A 25,000-nucleotide genomic window follows, 5' to 3' on the forward strand; every position below is an offset into this window, starting at 1 on the left:
GATGACAGTTTGTTTTCATGAGCTTGGCCTTATTTCTATTACAACATGTTGGGTGACTGTCATTCATATTCCATTCAGCCAGTTCAATGTAACAGTGATAGGTTTAGGTGACTGGCATTCATATTCCATTCACCCAGTTCAATGTAACAGTGATAGGTTTAGGTGACTGTCATTCATATTCCATTCACCCAGTTCAATGTAACAGTGATAGGTTTAGGTGACTGTCATTCATATTCCATTCACCCAGTTCAATGTAACAGTGATAGGTTTAGGTGACTGTCATTCATATTCACCCAGTTCAATGTAACAGTGATAGGTTTAGGTGACTGTCATTCATATTCCATTCACCCAGTTCAATGTAACAGTGATAGGTTTAGGTTACTGTCATTCATATTCCATTCACCCAGTTCAATTAAACAGTGATAGGTTTAGGTGACTGTCATTCATATTCACCCAGTTCAATGTAACAGTGATAGGTTTAGGTGACTGTCATTCATATTCACCCAGTTCAATGTAACAGTGATAGGTTTAGGTGACTGTCATTCATATTCCATTCACCCAGTTCAATGTAACAGTGATAGGTTTAGGTGACTGTCATTCATATTCCATTCACCCAGTTCAATGTAACAGTGATAGGTTTAGGTGACTGTCATTAATATTCCATTCACCCAGTTCAATGTAACAGTGATAGGTTTAGGTGACTGTCATTCATATTCCATTCACCCAGTTCAATGTAACAGTGATAGGTTTAGGTGACTGTCATTCATATTCCATTCAGCCAGTTCAATGTAACAGTGATAGGTTTAGGTTACTGTCATTCATATTCCATTCACCCAGCTCAATGTAACAGTGATAGGTTTAGGTTACTGTCATTCATATTCACCCAGTTCAATGTAACAGGGATAGGTTTAGGTGACTGTCATTCATATTCACCCAGTTCAATGTAACAGTGATAGGTTTAGGTGACTGTCATTCATATTCCATTCACCCAGTTCAATGTAACAGTGATAGGTTTAGGTTACTGTCATTCATATTCCATTCACCCAGTTCAATGTAACAGTGATAGGTTTAGGTGACTGTCATTCATATTCCATTCACCCAGTTCAATGTAACAGTGATAGGTTTAGGTGACTGTCATTCATATTCCATTCACCCAGTTCAATGTAACAGTGATAGGTTTAGGTGACTGTCATTCATATTCCATTCACCCAGTTCAATGTAACAGTGATAGGTTTAGGTGACTGTCATTCATATTCACCCAGTTCAATGTAACAGTGATAGGTTTAGGTGACTGTCATTCATATTCCATTCACCCAGTTCAATGTAACAGTGATAGGTTTAGGTGACTGTCATTCATATTCCATTCACCCAGTTCAATGTAACAGTGATAGGTTTAGGTGACTGTCATTCATATTCCATTCACCCAGTTCAATGTAACAGTGATAGATTTAGGTGACTGTCATTCATATTCACCCAGTTCAATGTAACAGTGATAGGTTTAGGTGACTGTCATTCATATTCCATTCAGCCAGTTCAATGTAACAGTGATAGGTTTAGGTTACTGTCATTCATATTCCATTCACCCAGCTCAATGTAACAGTGATAGGTTTAGGTTACTGTCATTCATATTCACCCAGTTCAATGTAACAGGGATAGGTTTAGGTGACTGTCATTCATATTCACCCAGTTCAATGTAACAGTGATAGGTTTAGGTGACTGTCATTCATATTCCATTCACCCAGTTCAATGTAACAGTGATAGGTTTAGGTGACTGTCATTCATATTCCATTCACCCAGCTCAATGTAACAGTGATAGGTTTAGGTTACTGTCATTCATATTCCATTCACCCAGTTCAATGTAACAGTGATAGGTTTAGGTTACTGTAATTCATATTCCATTCACCCAGTTCAATGTAACAGTGACAGGTTGATACTCAAATGTTCCCTATACCCATCATGAAGTTGCTACAACCTAGTGAGAGAGAGAGAGGAGCCTCAGTGTGTTCTGGGAGATGAGATGTTGTTTTACCCAGAAGTCTCCTCCATAATAATCTGAGCATGAAGGGTCTCACACACACACACACACACTTTTTCCATATCCCCAGTAGGGTTTCTCTCTGGGAGATATGCAGCTCTACTTAACGCCAGACAGACAGGTAAAATATGGTTCCTGTCTCACACACACACACACACACACACACACACACACACACACACACACACACACACACACACACACACACACACACACACACACACACACACACACACATTACTCTCTCTCTCTCTCTCTCTTGCATTGTAACGCTTAACTGATGTGGGATGTTACTGTGGATCTATCTGACAAGGATTCTGAGGAGAAGTTGGGACGTTAAAACAGGACACTGAGGAGGAGTTGGGACGTCAGGACACTGAGGAGGAGTTGGGACATTAAAACAGGACACTGAGGAGGAGTTGGGACATTAAAACAGGACACTGAGGAGGAGTTGGGCCATTTGATGCAGGTAGGTCCAATGTTAGTTTGTAACATTTCTCTGCTGTTCGTGTCACTGTTTCTATAAGCAACAGAGACCATTAAAAATGTTATTTATCAGTCTACAGTGCATTCGGAAAGTATTCTGACCCCTTGACCTTTTTCATATTTTGTACGTTACAGCCTTATTCGAAAATGTATTAAATCGTTTTTCCCCTCATCAATCTACACACAATACCCCATAATGACATCACAATACCCCATAATGACATCATAATACCACATAATGACATCATAATACCCCATAATGACATCATAATACCCCATAATGACAAAGCAAAAACAGGTTTTTATACATTTTTGCAAATGTATACAATAAAAAAAGATGCAATATCACATTTACATAAATATTTAGACCCTTTACTCAGTACTTTGTTAAAGCACCTTTGGCAGCGATTACAGCCTCGAGTCTTCTTCACTGTAGGTCTGTAGCAGTTTGGGTCTAGAGTTTCTCCCCCTTTGAAGAGGGGGATAACCGTGGCAGCTTTCCAATCTTTGGGGCTCTCAGACGACACAGAAGAGAGGTTGAACAGGCTAGTAATAGGGGTTGCAACAATTTTGGCAGATCATTTTAGAAAGAGAGGGTCTATGAATGAAGGTTTACAGCGTAGGAACACACAGGTCGAGAGATCTGCATCTAGCTGACCTAGGGTTTTATCATTTGTCCAACAGTTGCAAGCAAGAGTTTCTATTGGACAAATTCAGGTATGTTTATCCCCGTTTCGCTCCATTTGCTTCTGTTTAATAAGAAACGTTTTTCAACAGAATTGGCAGAATGAATACACCCCTGGTCACGCGTAAACACAGTTCACTTTCATAGCAGCCACGTTTTATTCCTTCTCACATCTATGCGCTCTCCTTCTCTCACCTTTTCCCTTCGCTTATGGACTTCAATGCACAACACATCAGCTGTATGTGACCAGGCGAAAAAACCTTTCTAGGCCAAACGATCTCATAGCCGCTACACACAGCATTGTCACCATATTACCTAAAGTAACGTCATATTTAACAGAAAGTTGTCATAATTACTGCCTGCGGTCCAAACACTTAACAGACACACCCTGTCCACTCAGCCCTCAAATAAGTGGACACTTCTGATGGCGTATCATGATGTGTGACGAGTATACACTTGCAGGGCGAGGGGCGAAGGAGGCAGGAATGATTTTAAATGGACCACCATTGGCCGGAAATTCGTCACTCGTTCGTCCCGCGATGATTGTGTTTTCAGCCACCAGTAACTTGTGGGTGCTTTATATGTGCTACAGTCAATTATGATTGCAAGTCTACATATATTAAATATATAATTATTAATTTACGCCTACTGTATGATAGCTAGCAAATGAATTAGCTAACTAACGTTAGCCTGCCAAGCTGGAAGTTCTGAAGAAGGAAAATGCGTTAGTAGCACAATTTCTAACTTTATGGCATTCATTTTTACTTACACTTGTATGTTGACTTCTCCTTTGATATTATTTTTACGTTTTGGCACTTTTCTTCAATCGTCACAAATTGAATTATGGGGAGTTTCAGGCCCCGGAGTGAACATAATTATACACTCGCACAGCCGACTAAAAACGAGGGCTGATGGCCTTACGTGCAAACTTCCCTTGCTTGGCTAATTATTTGGACCACCCTCCAAGATGGCGACAGGGATACCCCAAGGGAATAAGGCAAGGGTAAGTGGACAAGGGGGTGTCTTTTCAGTGTTTGGACCGCAGCCACTGTGTAAGTCAATGGAAGGGGTTGAGAACCATGAGCCTCCTAGGTTTTGTATTGAATCAATGTACACAGAGGAGGACGGAAGCTAGCTTGTTCAGAAGCCACTCCTGCGTTGTCTTGGCTGTGTGCTTAGGGTCATTGTCCTGTTGGAAGGTGATCCTTCACCCCAGTCTGTGATCCTGAGCGCTCTGGAGCAGGTTTTCATCAAGGTTCTCTCTGTACTTTGCTCTGTTCGTCTTTCCCTTCATGCTGACTAGTCTCCCAGTCCCTGCCGCTGAAAACATCCCCACAGCATGATGCTGCCACCACCATGCTTCACCGTAGGGATGGTGCCTGGTTTCCTCCAGATGTGACGCTTGGCATTCAGGCCAAACAGTTCTTGAGAATCTTGATTCTCATGGTCTGAGTCCATTAGGTTCCTTTTGGCAAACTCCAAGCGGGCTTCATGTGCCTTTTACTGAGGAGTGGCTTCTTCTGGCCACTCTACCATAAAGGGTTAGTGTTAGGGTTAACTCCCAGTGGGTTGTCATGTGCATTTTACTGAGGAGTGGCTTCGTCTGGCCACTCTACCATAAAGGCCTGATTGGTGGAGTACTGCAGAGATGGTTATCCTTCTGGAAGGTTCTCCCATCTCCACAGAGGAACTCCTTAGGAGCTCTATCAGAGTGACCACCAGTTCGGTGGTTCCAAACGTCTTCCACCGAAGAATGATGGAGGCCACTGTGTTCTTGGGGACCTTCAGTGCTGCATACATTTTTTGGTACCCTTCCCCAGATCTGTGCCTCAACATGGTCTTGTCTCGGAACTCTACGGATAATTCCTTCGACCTCATGGCTTGGTTTTTGCTAAGCACTATTTACTGTGGGGCCTTATATAGACAGGTGTGTGCCTTTCCAAATCATGTCCAATCAGTAGAATTTACGATAGGTGGACGCCAATCAAGTTGTAGAAACATTTCAAGGAAGATCAATGGAAACAGGATGCACCTGAGCTCAATTTCCAGTCTCATAGCAAAGGGTCTGGATACTTATGTAAATAAGGTATTTATTTTTAAATTTTTAATCAAATTTCTGAAATGTCTAAATACCTGTTTTCGCTTTGTCTATATGGGGTAGGGTGTGTATAGTTTGATGAGGATTTTTTATTTATTTAATCCATTTAGAATAAAGCTGTAATTTAACTAAATGTCAAAAAAAATCACGGAGTCTGAATACTTTCCAAATGCACTGTATAATTGGTGTGTGTGTGTGTGTGTGTAGGGATGACACCACTGATTGCCTGGCTGATGGTGTTTCTCTGTGATCTGACAGCAGGTAATGTAATTCTGCACCCTATTTTATTTTTACCTTTATTTTACTAGGCAAGTCAGTTAAGAACACATTCTTATTCTTATTTATTTAACCATTATTTAACCAGGAAGGGCTCATTGAGATTAAAATCTATTTTTCAAGAGCGCCCTGGCCAAGATAGGCAGCATCAAGTCATTACAAAAAAATTACAGACAGACAACATGAAAAACTACAAGTAATCTAGTAAAAACCATTGAATTCGCAAGAGTATAAAACAGCAAATTAAAAACATTGACAGGTCAGGGAATCAGCCTCAAATCCTTCATCTGTGATTTAAAAACACCAATCAGGACAAGTTCTTCCAGTTTAAAAGTATTTTGTAAGGTGTTCCAAGACGATGGCGCAGAGTGCATAAAAGCCCTTTTACCAAATTCAGTTTGGACATTTGGAACAGTTAGCAGGATAAAGTCCAGCGAACGAAGAGAGTACCCACCACATTTATGAACAATAAAAATGCACAAATAAAAAGGTAGTAAACCCAAAATGGCTTTGTAAATAAAAGTATACCAGTGACTGAGCCTACGAGTGACTAGAGAAGGCCAGCCAACCCTTGTATACAAAGTTCAGTGGTGCGTAAGGGTTGTGCAGTTTAAAATAAATCTCAAAGTGCCATGGAAAAGGGTGTCAATTGATCTCAAACACTGAGCGGAAGCATTCATATATAAAATATCCCCATAGTCTAGTAAAGGCATAAATGTAGCTGATACTAGCCTCCTTCTGGCTTCAAAAGAAAAGCAGGCCTTATTCCTAAAATAAAATCCCAATTTCAGCTTCAATGTTTTTGTAAATTGTTGAATATGCAATTTAAAAGAGAGGCCATCATCAATTAAAATTCCAAGATATTTATATGAGGTTACAACCTCTATCTCCTTGCCCTGACAGGTAGTAATAGGTGAAAGGTTCAGAGGTCTATTTCTTGCATTAGAAAACACCATTAGTTTAGTTTTGTCAGTATTGAGGATAAGCTTCAATTCACACAAGGTATGTTGAACAGTATAAAAAGCAGTTTGCATGTTCTGGAAAGCTTTTGTAAGAGACGAGGCACAACAGTAAATAACAGTATCATCAGCATAAAAATGAAGTTGTGCATTTTGGACATTTTTGTCTAAATAATTTATATAAATAGTGGATAAGAGAGGACCAAGTACAGATCCTTGGGGCACACCATTCAAGACATACAATTTAACAGACATAAGCCCATCAAATTGAGTGCACTGCGTTCTATCAGACAGATAGTTAGAAAACCATGCAACTGCATGCTTCGAAAGACCTACACTCGATAATCTCTGCCTTAGTATAGCATGATCGACCGGGACCGGAGCTATGGGCGCCGGTCCCATATGGCTGGTCCCGTAGCGCTGGTCCCGTAGCGCTGGTCCCGTAGCGCTGGTCCCGTAGCTCCGGTCCCGTAGCCCTACGCACACACAGTAAAAGGCACATGACAGCTCGTAGCTCCGGTCCCTTAGCGCCTGTCCCGTAGCGCTGGTCCCGTAGTGCCGGTCCCGTAGCTCCTGTCCCGTAGCGCTGGTCCCGTAGCGCCGGTCCCGTAGCTCCGGTCCCGTAGCGCTGGTCCCGTAGCGCCGGTCCCGTAGCGCCGGTCCCGTAGCTCCTGTCCCGCAGCGCCGGTCCCGTAGCGCCGGTCCCGTAGCTCCGGTCCCGTAGCGCCGGTCCCATAGCTCCGGTCCCGTAGCGCCGGTCCCATAGCGCCGGTCCCATAGCGCCGGTCCCATAGCGCCGGTCCCATAGCGCCGGTCCCGTAGCTCCGGTCCCATAGTGCCGGTCCCGTAGCGCCGGTCCCGTAGCTCCGGTCCCGTAGCGCTGGTCCTGTAGCTCTGGTCCCGTAGCTCTGGTCCCATAGCTCCGGTCCCGTAGTGCCTGTCCCGTATGTAGCATTTTCCCAGCCTCTCCCACTGCACCCCCCCCCCCCCCCCGTGCTTCTCAATTAACCCTAACCCATTTTCCCAGCCTCTCCCACTGCACCCCCCCTCCCCCTGTGCTTCTCAATTAACCCTAACCCATTTTAACCCTAACCCGCTGATGCCTCTAAATCACCTGAATGGAGTCAATCAGATATCTGCTTGTTACCGCCATGTGCTGATAGATAAAGGCCAGACTCTATAAGGTTAGTAGTCTTATGCCACGATTTTTCTGTCCCAGACAACATTTCCACATTGTGGGAAAATTCTTTGGTCACAAACAATTGTCATCAGAATGTTTTTGCATTTATTGTGTAGTGTGGCTGGTTTTACGAGCCCATCCCAGTGATTGACCAATAGAAACACGGCTGGCGCTGTGCACGCACACAATAATATGAGTATTGTGAAAAGTCATATTCTGTCACGCCTTGACCTTAGAGATCCTTATTATTCTCTGTTTGGTTAGGTCAGGGTGTGAGTCGGGTGGGAAAGTCTATGTTTTCTATTTCTTTGCTTTTTACCGAGTGGTTCCCAATCAGCTGTCTATCGTTGTCTCTGATTGGGGATCATATATAAGTTGTCATTTTCCTTTTGGGTTTTGTGGAGGTGTTGTTTTCTGTTTAGTGTCTGTGCCTGACAGAACTGTTAGCTTTCGCTTTGTTATTTTCTTTGAGTGTTTTTTGCTAATAAAAATCATGAACACTTTCCACGCTGCACTTTGGTCCACTCCTTTCGACGAGAGCAGATTCATATAATAGTTGGATTTAAATGTTTACAAGAAGAACGATTGAACCAATAATCTTGTTTACATGACAAGTCTGAAATCAGGCCAATTTACAGGATTTTGAAAAATTCGCAAAATCTCCAGTCTAAATGATGGTTCTACCATGTTATTTTGGGGAAACCGATTTGATTCTGAGTTCGAACATATAAAGTTTGTCTAAGAAAACTATTTCCATTCACTTCACTCGTGCATAAACAGAGGGAGGCTTGCGCTGCTGGTGCTAGCACACGCTCAGAACTGAAGCAGATCAGACAATCTGGCAAGGTTGATATTAAGATTTGAATTTGGTAACATTGCACAGTGTGACATGAGATAATCGTAAAAGACTGAATCCGAGGTACAGTCTGCAAAGGCCTTAAAAGGAAGGAGCACAGATACGCTGATAGGTAAGAGGGAGGAGCACAGATACGCTGATAGGTAAGAGGGAGGAGCACAGATACGCTGATAGGTAAGAGGGAGGAGCACAGATACGCTGATAGATAAGAGGGAGGACACCTTTACTATCCATAACACCTTCACTATCCATAACACCTTCACTCTCCACAGCACCTTCACTCTCCACAGCACCTTCACTCTCCACAACACCTTCACTCTCCACAACACCTTCATTCTCCACAACACCTTCACTCTCCACAACACCTTTACTATCCATAACACCTTTACTATCCACTATCCATAACACCTTTACTATCCACTATCCATAACACTTTCACTATCCATAACACCTTTACTATCCATAACACCTTTACTATCCACTATCCATAACACCTTTACTATCCACTATCCATAACACCTTTACTATCCATAACACCTTTACTATCCACTATCCATAACACCTTTATTATCCACTATCCATAACACCTTTATTATCCACTATCCATAACACCTTTACAATCCATAACACCTTTACTATCCACTATCCATAACACTTTCACTATCCATAACACCTTTACTATCCATAACACCTTTACTATCCACTATCCATAACACCTTTACTATCCACTATCCATAACACTTTCACTATCCATAACACCTTTACTATCCATAACACTTTCACTATCCATAACACCTTTACTATCCACTATCCATAACACCGTCACTATCCATAACACCTTTACTATCCATAACACCTTCACTATCCACTATCCATAACACCTTTACTATCCACAACACCTTTACCATCCATAACACCTTTACTATCCATAACACCTTTACTATCCATAACACCTTTACTATCCACTATCCATAACACATTTACTATCCACTATCCATAACACCTTCACTCTCCACAACACCTTCACTCTCCACAACACCTTCACTCTCCACAACACCTTCACTCTCCACAACACCTTCACTCTCCACAACACCTTTACTATCCATAACACCTTTACTATCCACTATCCATAACACCTTTACTATCCACTATCCATAACACTTTCACTATCCATAACACCTTTACTATCCACTATCCATAACACTTTCACTATCCATAACACCTTTACTATCCACTATCCATAACACCTTTACTATCCACTATCCATAACACCTTTACTATCCACTATCCATAACACTTTCACTATCCATAACACCTTTACTATCCACTATCCATAACACTTTCACTATCCATAACACCTTTACTATCCATAACACCTTTACTATCCACTATCCATAACACTTTCACTATCCATAACACTTTCACTATCCATACCACCTTTTCTATCCATAACACCTTTACTATCCATAACACCTTCACTATCCATAACACCTTCACTATCCATAACACCTTCACTATCCATAACACCTTTACTATCCACTATCCATAACACCTTTACTATCCATAACACCTTTACTATCCACTATCCATAACACCTTTACTATACATAACACCTTTACTATCCACTATCCATAACACCTTTACTATACATAACACCTTTACTATCCACTATCCATAACACCGTCACTATCCATAACACCTTTACTATCCATAACACCTTCACTATCCATAACACCTTCACTATCCATAACACCTTTACTATCCATAACACCTTTACTCTCCACTATCCACTATCCACTATCCATAACACATTTACTATCCACTATCCATAACACCTTTACTATCCATAACACCTTTACTCTCCACTATCCACTATCCATAACACATTTACTATCCACTATCCATAACACATTTACTATCCACTATCCATAACACCTTTACTCTCCACTATCCATAACACCTTTACTCTCCACTATCCATAACACCTTTACTATCCACTATCCATAACACCTTTGCTCTCCACTATCCACTATCCATAACACATTTACTATCCACTATCCATAACACATTTACTATCCACTATCCATAACACATTTACTATCCACTATCCATAACACCTTTACTCTCCACTATCCATAACACCTTTACTATCCACTATCCATAACACCTTTACTCTCCACTATCCACTATCCATAACACATTTACTATCCACTATCCATAACACATTTACTATCCATAACACTTTAACTATCCACTATCCATAACACCTTTACTCTTCACTATCCACTATCCATAACACATTTACTATCCACTATCCATAACACCTTTACTCTCCACTATCCACTATCCATAACACATTTACTATCCACTATCCATAACACATTTACTATCCACTATCCATAACACCTTTACTCTCCACTATCCACTATCCATAACACATTTACTATCCACTATCCATAACACTTTCACTATCCACTATCCATAACACCTTAACTATCCACTATCCATAACACATTTACTATCCACTATCCATAACAACTTTACTCTCCACTATCCACTATCCATAACACATTTACTATCCACTATCCATAACACATTTACTATCCATAACACTTTCACTATCCACTATCCATAACACCCTTTACTATCCACTATCCATAACACATTTACTATCCACTATCCATAACACCTTTACTCTCCACTATCCACTATCCATAACACATTTACTATCCACTATCCATAACACATTTACTATCCACTATCCATAACACATTTACTATCCACTATCCATAATACATTTACTATCCATAACACTTTCACTATCCACTATCCATAACACCTTTACTCTCCACTATCCACTATCCATAACACCTTTACTCTCCACTATCCACTATCCATAACACATTTACTATCCACTATCCACAACACATTTACTATCCATAACACTTTCACTATCCACTATCCATAACACCTTTACTATCCATAACACCTTTACTATCCACTATCCATAACACTTTCACTATCCACTATCAATCAAACCTTCACTATCCATAACACCTTTACTATCCACTGTCCATAACACCTTTACTCTCCACCATCCATAACACCTTCACTATCCATAACACCTTTACTCTCCACTATCCACTATCCATAACACCTTTACTCTCCACTATCCACTATCCATAACACATTTACTATCCACTATCCATAACACATTTACTATCCACTATCCATAACACCTTTACTATCCACTATCCATAACACCTTTACTCTCCACTATCCATAACACATTTACTATCCACTATCCATAACACATTTACTATCCACTACCCATAACACATTTACTATCCACTACCCATAACACCTTTACTATCCACTATCCATAACACCTTTACTATCCACTATCCATAACACCTTCACTATCCATAGCACCTTTACTATCCACTATCCATAACACCTTTACTATCCACTATCCATAACACCTTTACTATCCACTATCCATAACACCTTCCCTATCCACTATCCATAACACCTTCCCTATCCATAACACCTTTACTATCCATAACACCCTTACTATCCATAACATCTTTACTATCCACTATCCATAACACCTTCACTATCCATAACACCTTTACTATCCACTATACATAACACCTTTACTATCCACTATCCATAACACCTTTACTATCCACTATCCATAACACCTTCACTATCCATAACACCTTTACTATCCACTATCCATAACACCTTCACTATCCATAACACCTTTACTATCCATAACATATTTACTATCCACTATCCATAACATCTTTACTATCCACTATCAATCACACCTTCACTATCCACTATCAATCAAACCTTCACTATCCATAACACCTTTGCTATCCACTGTCCATAAAACCTTCACTATCCATAACACCTTCACTATCAATAACACCTTCACTAGCCATAACACCTTTATCAAAAACAATGTTAAGAAAACTCTGTCTGAACACACAAATAAAGACAGCAGGAGGCTTGTGGATCTGGTTTGGGTTAGCTCTGATTCTGCGTGTGTGTGTGTGTGTGTGTAGGGGTGGAGCGTCCTGAGGTGATGTGTCGTCGGTCCTGTGAGGAGCTGAATGATCTGTTATCAGAGCTGCATGGCCTCCACATCGTTACCACTAGTCTGCTGCACGACCTTCAGAGAGCTGTAAGACACACAGACACATACAGACAGGGTTGGCTAGGTTACTTCCTAAATGGAATTCGTTACAGTTACTGGTTACCTGTCCTAACTAGTAATCAGTAATGTAACTTTTGGATTACTCAAACTCAGTAACGTAATCTGATTACATTCAGTTACTTTTAGATTACTTTCCCCTTAAGAGGCGTTAGAGGAAGACAACAATGTATGTAACCAATTGAACAACATCTATTGCAGGATAAATGAATGTTAATGTTTACATAGCTGGCCATATATGGATGTTAAATTTTACTTTATGGATTGGTTAAGTAGGCTTCTTCTAACCCATCGCTTTCTACTACATATAATAAGACGATTAAATGATATCTTTACATTAAAAACCAAAGTCTTTCAGAATTCTACTCATTCCAATAAATGTTATACCCCTTGATTTTCAAGAACAGGACTTGGAAATATGGAAGTATTGATTAGCCTAATAGTTTTACCTGAGCATGACCCACCTGAGCATAGCCAGCCCTACTCTGTTGTTTATGATTTAGTTGTCATGGAGAACTGAATGGGCTCATTGATTAAAGTTGAAAAATAAATGCCTCACTCATGGAATGGCTTTGAGCACTACTGAAAAGTGCTATTTACATGTGAATAATGAATGCAATACGCTTAATTTGCTACAGGCCTATTGTTGAACTTTGTGTTGGTGACACTTTGATATCTTGATAATATGCAGCTGTTTAAAGGGCAAGTCCACAGATGAAACAATAACAAAACGGCCTCCCCGCCTCTGTTTTGGTAAAAAGCTGAGGGATGGGCCTGGAGAAATGTAACCACTCTCAGATTAATAGACAGAGCTGTGGATGCAAGGACTGACCATCCAGGATATCAACACTATTGTTTTAACCATGTTTTGAGGCTGTACAGTGTTTGATTACATTTAATGTTTACAAACATTGGAGGGTAAAAATATATATCTTGGGTTCTCATGGAGTGTGACGCACACACACACACACACACACACACACACACACAGCATCAGTACTAACCATAACCAGATCCACAAGCCTCCTGCCGTCTTCATCTGTGTGTGTTCAGACAGAGGAGAATGAGGCATTGCGTGAAGCTCTCTCTGAGCTGGGCAGCAGTTTGGACAGAGAGGGAGGAGGAGAAGATGATGAAGAGGAGAGAGTGTGTGTGCAGGACGGACGTGTGTATCAGCGGAAGGAGGACTGGGTTTCAGACAGCTGCACATTCTGTACCTGCCAGGTAAACACACACACACACACACACACACACACACACGCTCAACTCTTGAGTCAAGATATCTCTAGGCCCTTTTGCTTTACTACTGTGTGTGTGTGTGTGTGTGTGTGTGTGTGTGTGTGTGTGTGTGTGTGTTGTGTGTGTGTAGGAGGGGAAGGCAGTGTGTCGGCAGGTCACCTGTCCTCCAGTAATATGTTCCAGTCCTTCCTTCACTGAAGGGGAATGCTGCCCTGTGTGTCTGGGTGAGATATCTAAACACATTCACTTAGTCTACTGTATTTCAAATGATTATTTCAGAAGTCATATTTAGTCAAATCAAATTGTATTCGTCACAAGCCCTGAATACAACAGGTGTAGACCTTACAGTGAAATGCTTATTTACAAGCCCTTAACCAACAATGCAGTTTAAAAAATACGAATAAGAATAAGAAATAAAAGTAACAAGTAGTTAAAGAGCTGCTGTAAAATAACAATAGCGAGACTATATACAGGGGGTACTGGTACAGAGTCAACGTGCGGGGGCACCGGTTAGTTGAGGTAATTGAGGTAATATGTACATGTAGGTAGAGTTATTAAAACCTCTCTGGGATATTTGGGACAGTAGCGTCCCACCCCGCCAACAGCCAGTGAAAGTGCAGGGTGCCAAATTCAAAACAACAAAAATCTCATAATTAAAACTCCTCAAACATACAAGTATTTTACACCATTTTAAAGATACCATTCTCATTAATCCAGCCACAGTGTCTGATTTAAAAAGGCTTTACAGTGAAAGCACCACAAACGATTATGTTAGGTCACCACCAAGTCACGGACTGGAGAAAGACTGGAGTCACAAAAAGCACAGATGTAAAATTAATCACTAACCTTTGATGATCTTCATCAGATGACACTCATGGGACTTCATGTTACACAATACATGTATGTTTTGTTCGATGAAGTGCATATTTATATCCAAAAATCTCATATTACATTGGCGTGTTATGTTCAGTCGTTCCAAAACATGCGGTGATTTTGTAGAGAGCCACATCAATTCACAGAAATACTAATATTAAACATTGATAATAGATACAACTATTATACATGGAACTTTAGATAAACTTCTCCTTAATGCAACCGCTGTGTCAGATTTAAAAAAAAACGTTACGGAAAAAGCACACCATGCAATAATCTGAGTACGGCGCTCAGAGCCCAAACCAGCCGAAAAATATCCGCCATGTTGTGTAGTCAACAATAGTCAGAAATAGCATTATAAATATTCACTTACCTTTAATGATCTTCATCAGAATCCACTCCCAGGAATCCCAGTTCCACAATAAATTTGTGATTTCTTCGATAATGTCCATAATTTATGTCCAAATAGCTACTTTTGTTAGCGCATTTTGTAAACAAATCCAAAGTCATGAAGCGCGTTCACTAGGAGCAGACGAAATGTCAAAAAAAATTGTTACAGTCCGTAGAAACATGTCAAACGATGTATAGAATCAATCTTTAGGAAGTTTTTAACATAAATCTTCAATGATGTTCCAACCGGAGAATTCCTTTGTCTCTAGAAAAGCAATGAAACAAGAGCTAACTCTCTCATGACCGCGCATCACGAGCCCGTGGCACTCTGCCAGACACCTGACTCATTCCCCTCTCATTCAGCCCCCCTTCACAGTAGAAGCCTGAAACAACGTTCTAAAGACTGTTGATATCTAGTGGAAGCCTTAGGAAGTGCAACATGACCAATATCCCACCGTGTCTTCAATAGGGGCTGAGTTGAAAACCTACAAGCCTCAGATTTCCCACTTCCTGGTTGGATTTTTTTCTCAGGTTTTTGCCTGCCATATGAGCTCTGTTATACACACAGACATCATTCAAACAGTTTTAGAAACTTCAGAGTGTTTTCTATCCAATACTACTAATAATATGCATATATTAGCATCTGGGACTGAGTAGCAGGCGGTTAGTCTGGGCACCTTATTCATCCAAGCTACTCAATACTGCCCCCCAGTCACTAAGAAGTTAAAGTGACTATGCATAGATAATAACAGAGAGTAGCAGCGGCGTAAGAGGGGGGGGGGGGAGGGGGCAATGCAAATAGTCTGGATAGCCATTTGATTAGATGTGCAGGAGTCTTATGGCTTGGGGGTAGAAGCTGTTTAGAAGCCTCTTGGACCTAGCCTTGGCACTCCGGTACCGCTTGCCGTGCGGTAGCAGAGAGAACAGTCTATGACTAGGGTGGCTGGAGTCTTTGACAATTTTTAGGGCCTTCTTCTGACTCCGCCTGGTATAGAGGTCCTGGATGGCAGGAAGCTTGGTCCCAGTGATGTACTGGGCCGTACGCACTCCCCTCTGTAGTGCTTGCGGTCGGAGGCCGAGCAATTGCCATACCAGGCAGTGATGCAACCAGTCAGGATTCTCTCGATGGTGTAGCAGTAGAACCTTTTGAAGATCTCAGGACCCATTCCAAATCTTTTCAGTCTCCTGAGGGGAATCAGGTTTTGTCGTGCCCTCTTCACGACTGTCTTGGTGTGCTTGGACCATGTTAGTTTGTTGGTGATGTGGACACCAAGGAACTTGAAGCTCTCAACCTGCTCCACTACAGCCCCGTCGATGAGAATGGGGGCGTGCTCGGTCCTCCTTTGCCTGTAGTCCACAATCATCTCATTTGTCTTGATCACATCGAGGGAGAGGTTGTTGTCCTTGCACCACACTGCCATATCTCTGACCTCCTCCCCATAGGCTGTCTCATCGTTGTCGGTGATCAGTCCTACCACTGTTGTGTCATCGGCAAACTTAATGATGGTGTTAGAGTCATAGAGTAGAGTTTGTATACATATGTGTGCGTATGTATATGTATTTGTTTGTGTGTGTGTGTGTTTGTGTGTGTATAGGGTTGGGAAGTGAAGATGGATGGTCCCCATGGTCGGAGTGGACGGAATGTTCGGTCACCTGTGGGCGTGGCTTCCAGCGGAGAGGGCGATCTTGTGATGATGTCTCCACGTCCTGTTCTGACTCCTCCCTCCAAACCCGCAGGTGCACCCTGGGAAGTTGTGAAAGCCGAGGTGAGTTCACCAATAACTCCTGTAGTACAGCTAGCTCCTGTAATACACATTATGGTTAGCTACGTCGTTGTATTTATTTATGATACTCTTTGAAGATGTACGGTTTCAGACATGTTAGGAAGGTGGGGTTGGGACTCTGCTGACGTTAGACTGAAGCTCATTCCACCGTTGAGGTGTCAGGACAGAGAAGATCTTTGACTGGTCTGGGGGGGGGGGGGGGCTGACCCTCATATGGGTGGGAGGGCCAAGAGACCAGAGGTGGCAGAATGGAACGCTCAGGTTTGGGTGTTGGGTTTGAGCAATCATTTCCCTTTTATAAAAATGTTTGTGTGTGTTTGTGTGTTTGTGTGTGTGTGTGTGTGTGTAGTCCATGGGAACGGCGGCTGGGGCCTGTGGTCTCCGTGGTCTGCATGTTCTGTGTCGTGTGGTTCAGGTCTCGTTGTGCGTGTTCGACTCTGCAACTTCCCCCTCGCTCAGCGCAGGGGCAGCGGCTGCCGTGGCAACACTACAGAGACACATCCCTGTGACGCTACACCCTGTCCAAGTGAGAACACAAACAAACAAACCAGATGACTGCTATTGTTGATGTTGGATTGACTGATACACTGTCTGTGTGATTATAGTTGTCGGGGTCTGGGGACCGTGGTCTTCCTGGTTACCATGCAGTGTGTCGTGTGGCAGTGGGCTGATGATTCGTCAGCGGGAGTGTTCTAACCCCGCCCCCCGGCATGGAGGCAGGAACTGTGTGGGAGAGACGGCCGACTACGCAGCCTGCGATACACAACCCTGTCCAATAGGTAGCATACATAGGATGACAGAGAGGGCCAAGAACCATTATTCCACTGACAACATAGTTGCGAACAGGAACAATCCAAGTAAACTATGGAAGTTTTTGAAACAGTTAGGATACAGTACAGATAATTTATCCATAACAGTCTAAACTAACATATGGAATTGTTTTAAGATTGTCATACCAAGGATAATTTAGCTATTTGATTTGGAATTTTAGGACCCCTTTAGTATAAAAAAAACATGTAAAAAATGATTTGATGAAACATTGATTTTGGCCTTTCTGCTAAAATCAAATCAAATGTTATCGGTCACTTACACATATTTAGCAGATGTTATTGCGGGTGCGGCTAAATGCTTGTGTTCCTAGTGTAACGGTCTTCTTCCTGGGAAGGAGAGGAGGACCAAAATGCAGCGTGGTTATTGTTAAGCATCTTTAATAAAGACGAAAACGTAAACACTATACAAATACAAAATAATAAACCGTGGCAAAACCGAAACAGTCCTAACTGGTGCAGAGAACACAGAGACAGGAAACAACCACCCACAAAATACCCAAAGAATATGACTGCCTAAATATGGTTCCCAATCAGATACAACGATAAACACCTGCCTCTGATTGAGAACCACTCTAGGCAACCATAGGCCTACCTAGACAACTACACTGAACACAACCCCATAAATCTAATAAACCCCTAGACAAGACGACACACAATAAATCACCCATGTCACACCCTGGCCTAACGAAAATAATAAAGAAAACACAGATAACAAAGGCCAGGGTGTGAAAACTAGTTCCAACAGAGCAGTAGTACCTAACTAAATGCTTGTGTTTCTAGCTCCAACAGAGCAGTAATATCTAACTAAATGCTTGTGTTTCTAGCTCCAACAGTGCAGTAGTACCTAACTAAATGCTTGTGTTTCTAGCTCCAACAGAGCAGTAGTACCTAACTAAATGCTTGTGTTTCTAGCTCCAACAGAGCAGTAGCACCTAACTAAATGCTTGTGTTTCTAGTTCCAACAGAGCAGTAGCACCTAACTAAATGCTTGTGTTTCTAGCTCCAAAAGAGCAGTAGCACCTAACTAAATGCTTGTGTTTCTAGCTCCAACAGAGCAGTAGTACCTAACTAAATGCTGCTGTTCCTAGTTCCAACAGAGCAGTAATATCTAACTAAATGCTTGTGTAACCAGCTCCAACAGTCCAGTAATATCTAACTAAATGCTTGTGTTCCCAGCTCCAACAGTGCAGTAATATCTAACTAAATGCTTGTGTTCCTAGCTCCAACAGTGCAGTAATATCTAACTAAATGCTTGTGTGCCTAGCTCCAACAGTGCAGTAATATCTAACTAAATGCTTGTGTTTCTAACTCCAACAGTGCAGTAATATCTAACTAAATGCTTGTGTTTCTAACTCCAACAGAGCAGTAATATCTAACTAAATGCTTGTGTTCCTAGTTCCAACAGAGCAGTAATATCTAACTAAATGCTTGTGTTCCTAGTTCCAACAGAGCAGTAATATCTAACTAAATGCTTGTGTTCCTAGTTCCAACAGAGCAGTAATATCTAACTAAATGCTTGTGTTCCTAGTTCCAACAGTGCAGTAATATCTAACAATTCACAGCAATACACACAAAGGTAAAAGAATAGAGTTAAGAAATATTTAAATATTAGGACGAGCAATGTCGGAGTGGCATTGACTAAAATACAGTAGAATAGAAGAATAGAATAGAATATAAGATGAGTAAAGCTGTATGTAAGATGTAAGAAGGGTTTTATAAATACATTTAATTGATTGATTGTATGTAAACATTATTGAAACGTAATTGAAGTGACTAGTGTTCTATTATTAAAGTGATTCCAAGTCTATGTATATATGCAGCAGCCTCTAATGTGCTAGTGATGGCTATTGAACAGTCTGATGGCCTTGAGATAGAAGCTGTTTTTCAGTCTCTGCACCTGTACTGACCTCGCCTTATGGATGATAGCGGGGTGAACAGGCAGTGGCTCGGGTGGTTGATGTCCTTGATGATATTTTTGGCCTTCCTGTGACATCGGGTGGTGTAGGTGTCCTGGAGGGCAGGTAGTTTGCCCCCGGTGATGCGTTGGGCAGACCTCACCACCCTCTGGAGAGCCCTGCGGTTGCTGGCGGTGCAGTTGCCATACCAGGTGGTGATACAGCCTGACAGGATGCTCTCAATTGTGCATGTGTAAAAGTTTACGAGGGTTTTAGTGGCCAAGGCAAATTTCTTCAGCCTCCTGAGGTTGAAGAGGCGCTTTTGCGCCTACTTCACCACACTGTCTGTGTGGGTGGACCATTTCAGGTTGTCAGTGATGTGTACGCTTAGGAACTTGAAGCTTTCCACCTTGTCCACTGCAGTCCCGTCGATGTGGATAGGCGGCAGCTCCCTCTGCTGTTTCCTGAATTCCACAATCAGCTGCTTTGTTTTGTGGATGTTTGGTGGGAGGTTGTTTTCCTGACACCACACTCCGAGTGCCCTCACCTCCTCTCTGTAGGCTGTCTCGTCATTGTGGGTAATCAAGCCCAATACTGTTGTGTCATCTGCAAACTTGATGATTGGGTTGGAGGCGTGTGTGGCCACGCAGCCATGGGTGAACAGAGAGTACAGGAAGGGGCTGAGCATGCACTCTTGCGAGGTCCCTGTGTTTAGGATCAGCAAAGTGGAGTTGTTGCTCCCTACCTTCCCCACCTGGGGCGGACAGTCAGGAAGTCCAGGACCCAGTTGCAGAGGGCAGGGTTCAGACCTAGGACCATGAGCTTAATGATGACCTTGGAGGGTACTATGGTGTTGAATGCTGAGCTATAGTCAATTAACAGCATTATACATAGGTATTCCTCTTGTTCCTCTTGTTCCTCTTGTCCAGATGGGATAGGTCAGTGTGCAGTGCGATGGCGATTGCATCGTCTGTGGATCTAAGCAAATTGAAGTGGGTCTAGGGTGTCAGGTAAGGTAGAGGTGATATGATCCTTAACTGGCCTCTCAAAGCATTCATGATGACAGAAGTGAGTGCTACGGGGCGATAGACATTTAGTTCAGTTACCTTTGCTTTCTTGGGTACAGGAACAATGGTTGACATCTTGAAGCAAGTGGGGACAGCAGACACGTTTAGGGAGAGATTGAATATGCCCGTAAACACTCCAGCCAGCTGGTCTGCGCATTCTCTGAGGACGCGGCTATGGATGCCGTCTGGGCCGGCAGCCATGCGAGTGTTAACATGCTTAAACGTCTTACTCACATCGGCCACGGAGAAGGAGAGCCCACAGTTCTTGGTAGCGGTCGGTGGCACTGTGTTATCCTCAAATCGGGCGAAGAAGGTGTTTATCTTGTCCGGAAGCAAGACGTCGGTGTCCGACGTGGCACGTTTTCCCTTTGTAGTCTGTGATTGTCTGCCTTTAGGTACTATGCCCCCAGCCACATACGTCTCGTGTCTGAGCCGTTGAATTGCAATTCCACTTTGTCTCTGAACTGACATTTGACATGTTTTATTTTCTTACGGAGGGAATAACTACACTGTTTGTATTCTGCCATATTCCCAGTCACCTTTCCATGGTTTAAATGTGGTGGTTCGTGCTTTCAGTTTTGCGAGAATGCCGCCGTCTATCCACGGTTTCTGGTTTGGGTAGGTTTTAATAGTCAGTCTGTCACGTTCTGACCTTTATTTTCTTTGTTTTGTCATTATTTAGTATGGTCAGGGCGTGAGTTGGGGTGGGCAGTCTATGTTTGTTTTTCTATGATTTGGTTATTTCTATGGTTCGGCCTAGTATGGTTCTCAATCAGAGGCAGGTGTCATTAGTTGTCTCTGATTGAGAATCATACTTAGGTAGCCTGGGTTTCACTGTGTGTTGGTGGGTGATTGTTCCTGTCTCTGTGCATGTATAGTGTATAGTGTCTATATTAAAGAACCATGAATAACCACCACGCTGCGTTTTGGTCCGCCTCTCCTTCACTTCAAGAAAACCGTTACAGGACCACCCACCACAACAGGACCAAGCGGCGTGGTGAAAGGCAGCGGCAGCAGGAGCAACAAAGTCTGGATTACACGACGTGGGAGGAAATAGACAGGCGGTCGTCCCAGGGAGAGTGCCGGAGCCCGCCTGGGATTCGCTGGAGGCACACAGGGAGTATGGCGAAGCCAAGTAGGAGACCTGCGCCAACTTCCTGTGCTTACCGGGGGGCTAGAGAGACCAGGCAGGCACCGTGTTATGCTTTGGAGCGCACGGTGTCCCCAGTGCGGGTGCATAGCCCGGTGCGCTACATTCCAGCTCCGCGTATCGGCCGGGCTAGAGTGAGCATTGAGCCAAGTGCCATTAAGCCGGCTCTACGCAGCTGGTCTCCAGTGCGTCTCCTTGGGCCGGCTTACATGGCACCAGCCTTGCGCATGGTGTCCCTGGTTCGCCTGCATAGCCCAGTGCGGGCTATTCCACCTCACCGCACTGGCAGGGCGACCGGGAGCATTCAACCAGGTAAGGTTGGGCAGGCTCGGTGCTCAAGAGCTCCAGTACGCCTGCACGGTCTGGTCTACCCAGTACCACCTCCACGCACCAGCCCTCCGGTGGCAGCTCCCCGCACCAGGCTTCCTGTGCGTGTCCTCGGCCCAGTACCACCAGTGCCAGCACCACGCATCAGGCCTACAGTGCGCCTCGCCTCTCCAGCGCTGCCGGAGTCTCCCGCCTGTTCGGCGCTGCCAGAGCTCCCGCCCCTCAGTCCAGAGGCGCTAGAGCTCCTCATTCCAGAGGCGCCAGAGCTCCTCAGTCCAGCGCTGTCAGAGCCTTCCTCTGCAGCGTTGCCGGAGCTTCCTGTCTGCCCAGCGCCATCTGACTACTGGCGCAAGGAGCCGCCAGTGCCGCCAGTCTGCAAGGAGCCGCCAGTGCCGCCAGTCAGCCAGAGGCCGCCAGAGCCCCTCAGCCCAGAGGCGCCAGAGCCCCTCAGCCCAGAGCCCCTGCCCCTCTGTCCAGAGCTTCCGCCCCTCTGTCCCGAGCTGCCCCTCTGTCCAGTGGGGTCATTGAGAAGGGTTGCCATGTTTAGAAAGCCACGGAGGTGGACAATAAGGCGGACTAAGATGATGGTGAAGTGGGGTCCGCGTCCCGCGCCAGAGCCGCCACCGCGGACAGACGCCCACCAAGACCCTCCCCTATAGGTTAAGGTTTTGCGGCCGGAGTCCGCACCTTTGGGGGTGGGGTACTGTCACGTTCTGACCTTTATTTCCTTTATTTTGTCATTATTTAGTATGGTCAGGGCGTGAGTTGGGGTGGGCAGTCTATGTTTGTTTTTCTATGTTTTGGGTATTTCTATGGTTCGGCCTAGTATGGTTCTCAATCAGAGGCAGGTGTCATTAGTTGTCTCTGATTGAGAATCATACTTAGGTAGCCTGGGTTTCACTGTGTGTTGGTGGGTGATTGTTCCTGTCTCTGTGTTTGCACCAGATAGGGCTGTTTTGGTTTTTTCACATTTCTTGTTTTGTTAGTTTATTCATGTATAGTGTCTATATTAAAGAACCATGAATAACCACCACGCTGCGTTTTGATCCGCCTCTCCTTCACTTCAAGAAAACCGTTACACAGTCACTGTATTTGTTATTAATCGTTACGCAGTCACCGTATTCGGTATTCTCAGAGGCTGAACGACAATAAAAACTGAACGACTAAAAAGCACCCTGAGGAAAAGCAAAGTGAAAAATGTGTGTTTTAAGATCTCCACAGTTTCCACAGTTTCGGTCCCGGTCAGGTTCTCTGGCAGGCTATTCCAGAGGGTGGGGGCATAGTAACTAAAGGCTGCCTCTCCATGCCTCTTGGTCCCCCTCAGGTTCTCTGGCAGGCTGTTCCAGAGGGTGGGGGCATAGTAACTAAAGGCTGCCTCTCCATGCCTCTTGGTCCCCCTCAGGTTCTCTGGCAGGCTGTTCCAGATGGTGGAGGCATAGTAACTAAAGGCTGCCTCTCCATGCCTCTTGGTCCCCCTCAGGTTCTCTGGCAGGCTGTTCCAGAGGGTGGAGGCATAGTAACTAAAGGCTGCCTCTCCATGCCTCTTGGTCCTAGGCTTTGGGATAGTTAATAGGCCAGTGCCAGAGGACCTGAGGGACCTACTGGATACATAACCTTTTTTTTTGTTTGTGAATTTTACCCCTTTTTCTCCCCAATTTCGTAGTATCCAATTGTTGTAGTAGCTACTATCTTGTCTCATCGCTACAACTCCCGTACGGGCTCGGGAGAGACGAAGGTTGAAAGTCATGCGTCCTCCGATACACAACCAACCAAGCCGCTGCTTCTTTAACACAGCGCACATCCAACCCGGAAGCCAGCCGCACCAATGCGCCGGAGGAAACACAGTGCACCTGGCCACCTTGGCTAGCGTACACTGCGCCCAGCCCGCCACAGGAGTCGCTGGTGCGCGATGAGACAAGGACACCCCTACCGACCAAGCCCTCCCTAACCCGGGCGACGCTAGGCCAATTGTGCGTCGCCCCACGGACCTCCCGGTCGCGGCCGGTTACGACAGAGCCTGGGCGCCCTTAACCACTGCGCCACCCGGGAGGCCCTGGATACATAACTTAGAAGCATGTCTGTATTGGGGTGCACAGTCGTGGTTTGATTTTAAACCAATAGTGGAATATTACAATTATTTCTAAAACTCACAGGCAGCCAGTGCAGAGACCTTAAAACCGGTGTAATGTGTGCTCTCCGTCTGTTCTTGGTCAGTACCCGTGCTGCAGCATTCTGTATGTTTTGCAGTTGACCAATGGCTTCCTGGGCAGACAAGACAGGAGGGCATTACAGTAGTCAAGCCTGCTGTAATAAAAGCATGGATGAGTGTCCTTGTATCAGTCGGAGAGAGAAATGGCCGCACCTTGGCAATGTGGTAAAAAAGCTATGTTGGTCACATTCCTAATGTGTGATTGGAAATGTAGTTCAAACCTAGGTTTTTACCTGGTGTTTTATCTTTATTATCCGTGAATTTAAATGTGTGTCCAGATTCTCTCTCTGTGCTTTGGCTCCAACAATAAGTACCTTGGTCTTGATTTAGCTGGAGGATAAATGTGAGCCATCCAAGTAGTTAAATCACTAATCCAGTGTAATAATTTATTCATAGAGCTAAAACAAACAATACAGATCCATCTCAATGGTGGCATTGG

The 25,000-nt window shown here is 43.7% G+C and overlaps 1 protein-coding gene across 1 annotated transcript in view; it reads left to right on the top strand.

Annotated features, from left to right (window-relative positions):
• The window catches only part of LOC139411368 (thrombospondin-2-like), a 71,521-nt gene that overhangs the window by 8,852 nt on the left and 37,669 nt on the right, over positions 1-25,000 (top strand). The window contains 8 exon segments of the mRNA XM_071157690.1: positions 2,472-2,504; positions 5,512-5,565; positions 12,649-12,767; positions 13,851-14,021; positions 14,167-14,260; positions 16,895-17,065; positions 17,433-17,609; positions 17,689-17,862. Of these exon segments, the coding sequence (XP_071013791.1) occupies positions 2,472-2,504; positions 5,512-5,565; positions 12,649-12,767; positions 13,851-14,021; positions 14,167-14,260; positions 16,895-17,065; positions 17,433-17,609; positions 17,689-17,862 (993 nt within the window).

The sequence above is a fragment of the Oncorhynchus clarkii genome, chromosome 1 (genome assembly GCF_045791955.1).
Source record: "Oncorhynchus clarkii lewisi isolate Uvic-CL-2024 chromosome 1, UVic_Ocla_1.0, whole genome shotgun sequence".
Lineage (NCBI taxonomy): Eukaryota > Metazoa > Chordata > Actinopteri > Salmoniformes > Salmonidae > Oncorhynchus > Oncorhynchus clarkii.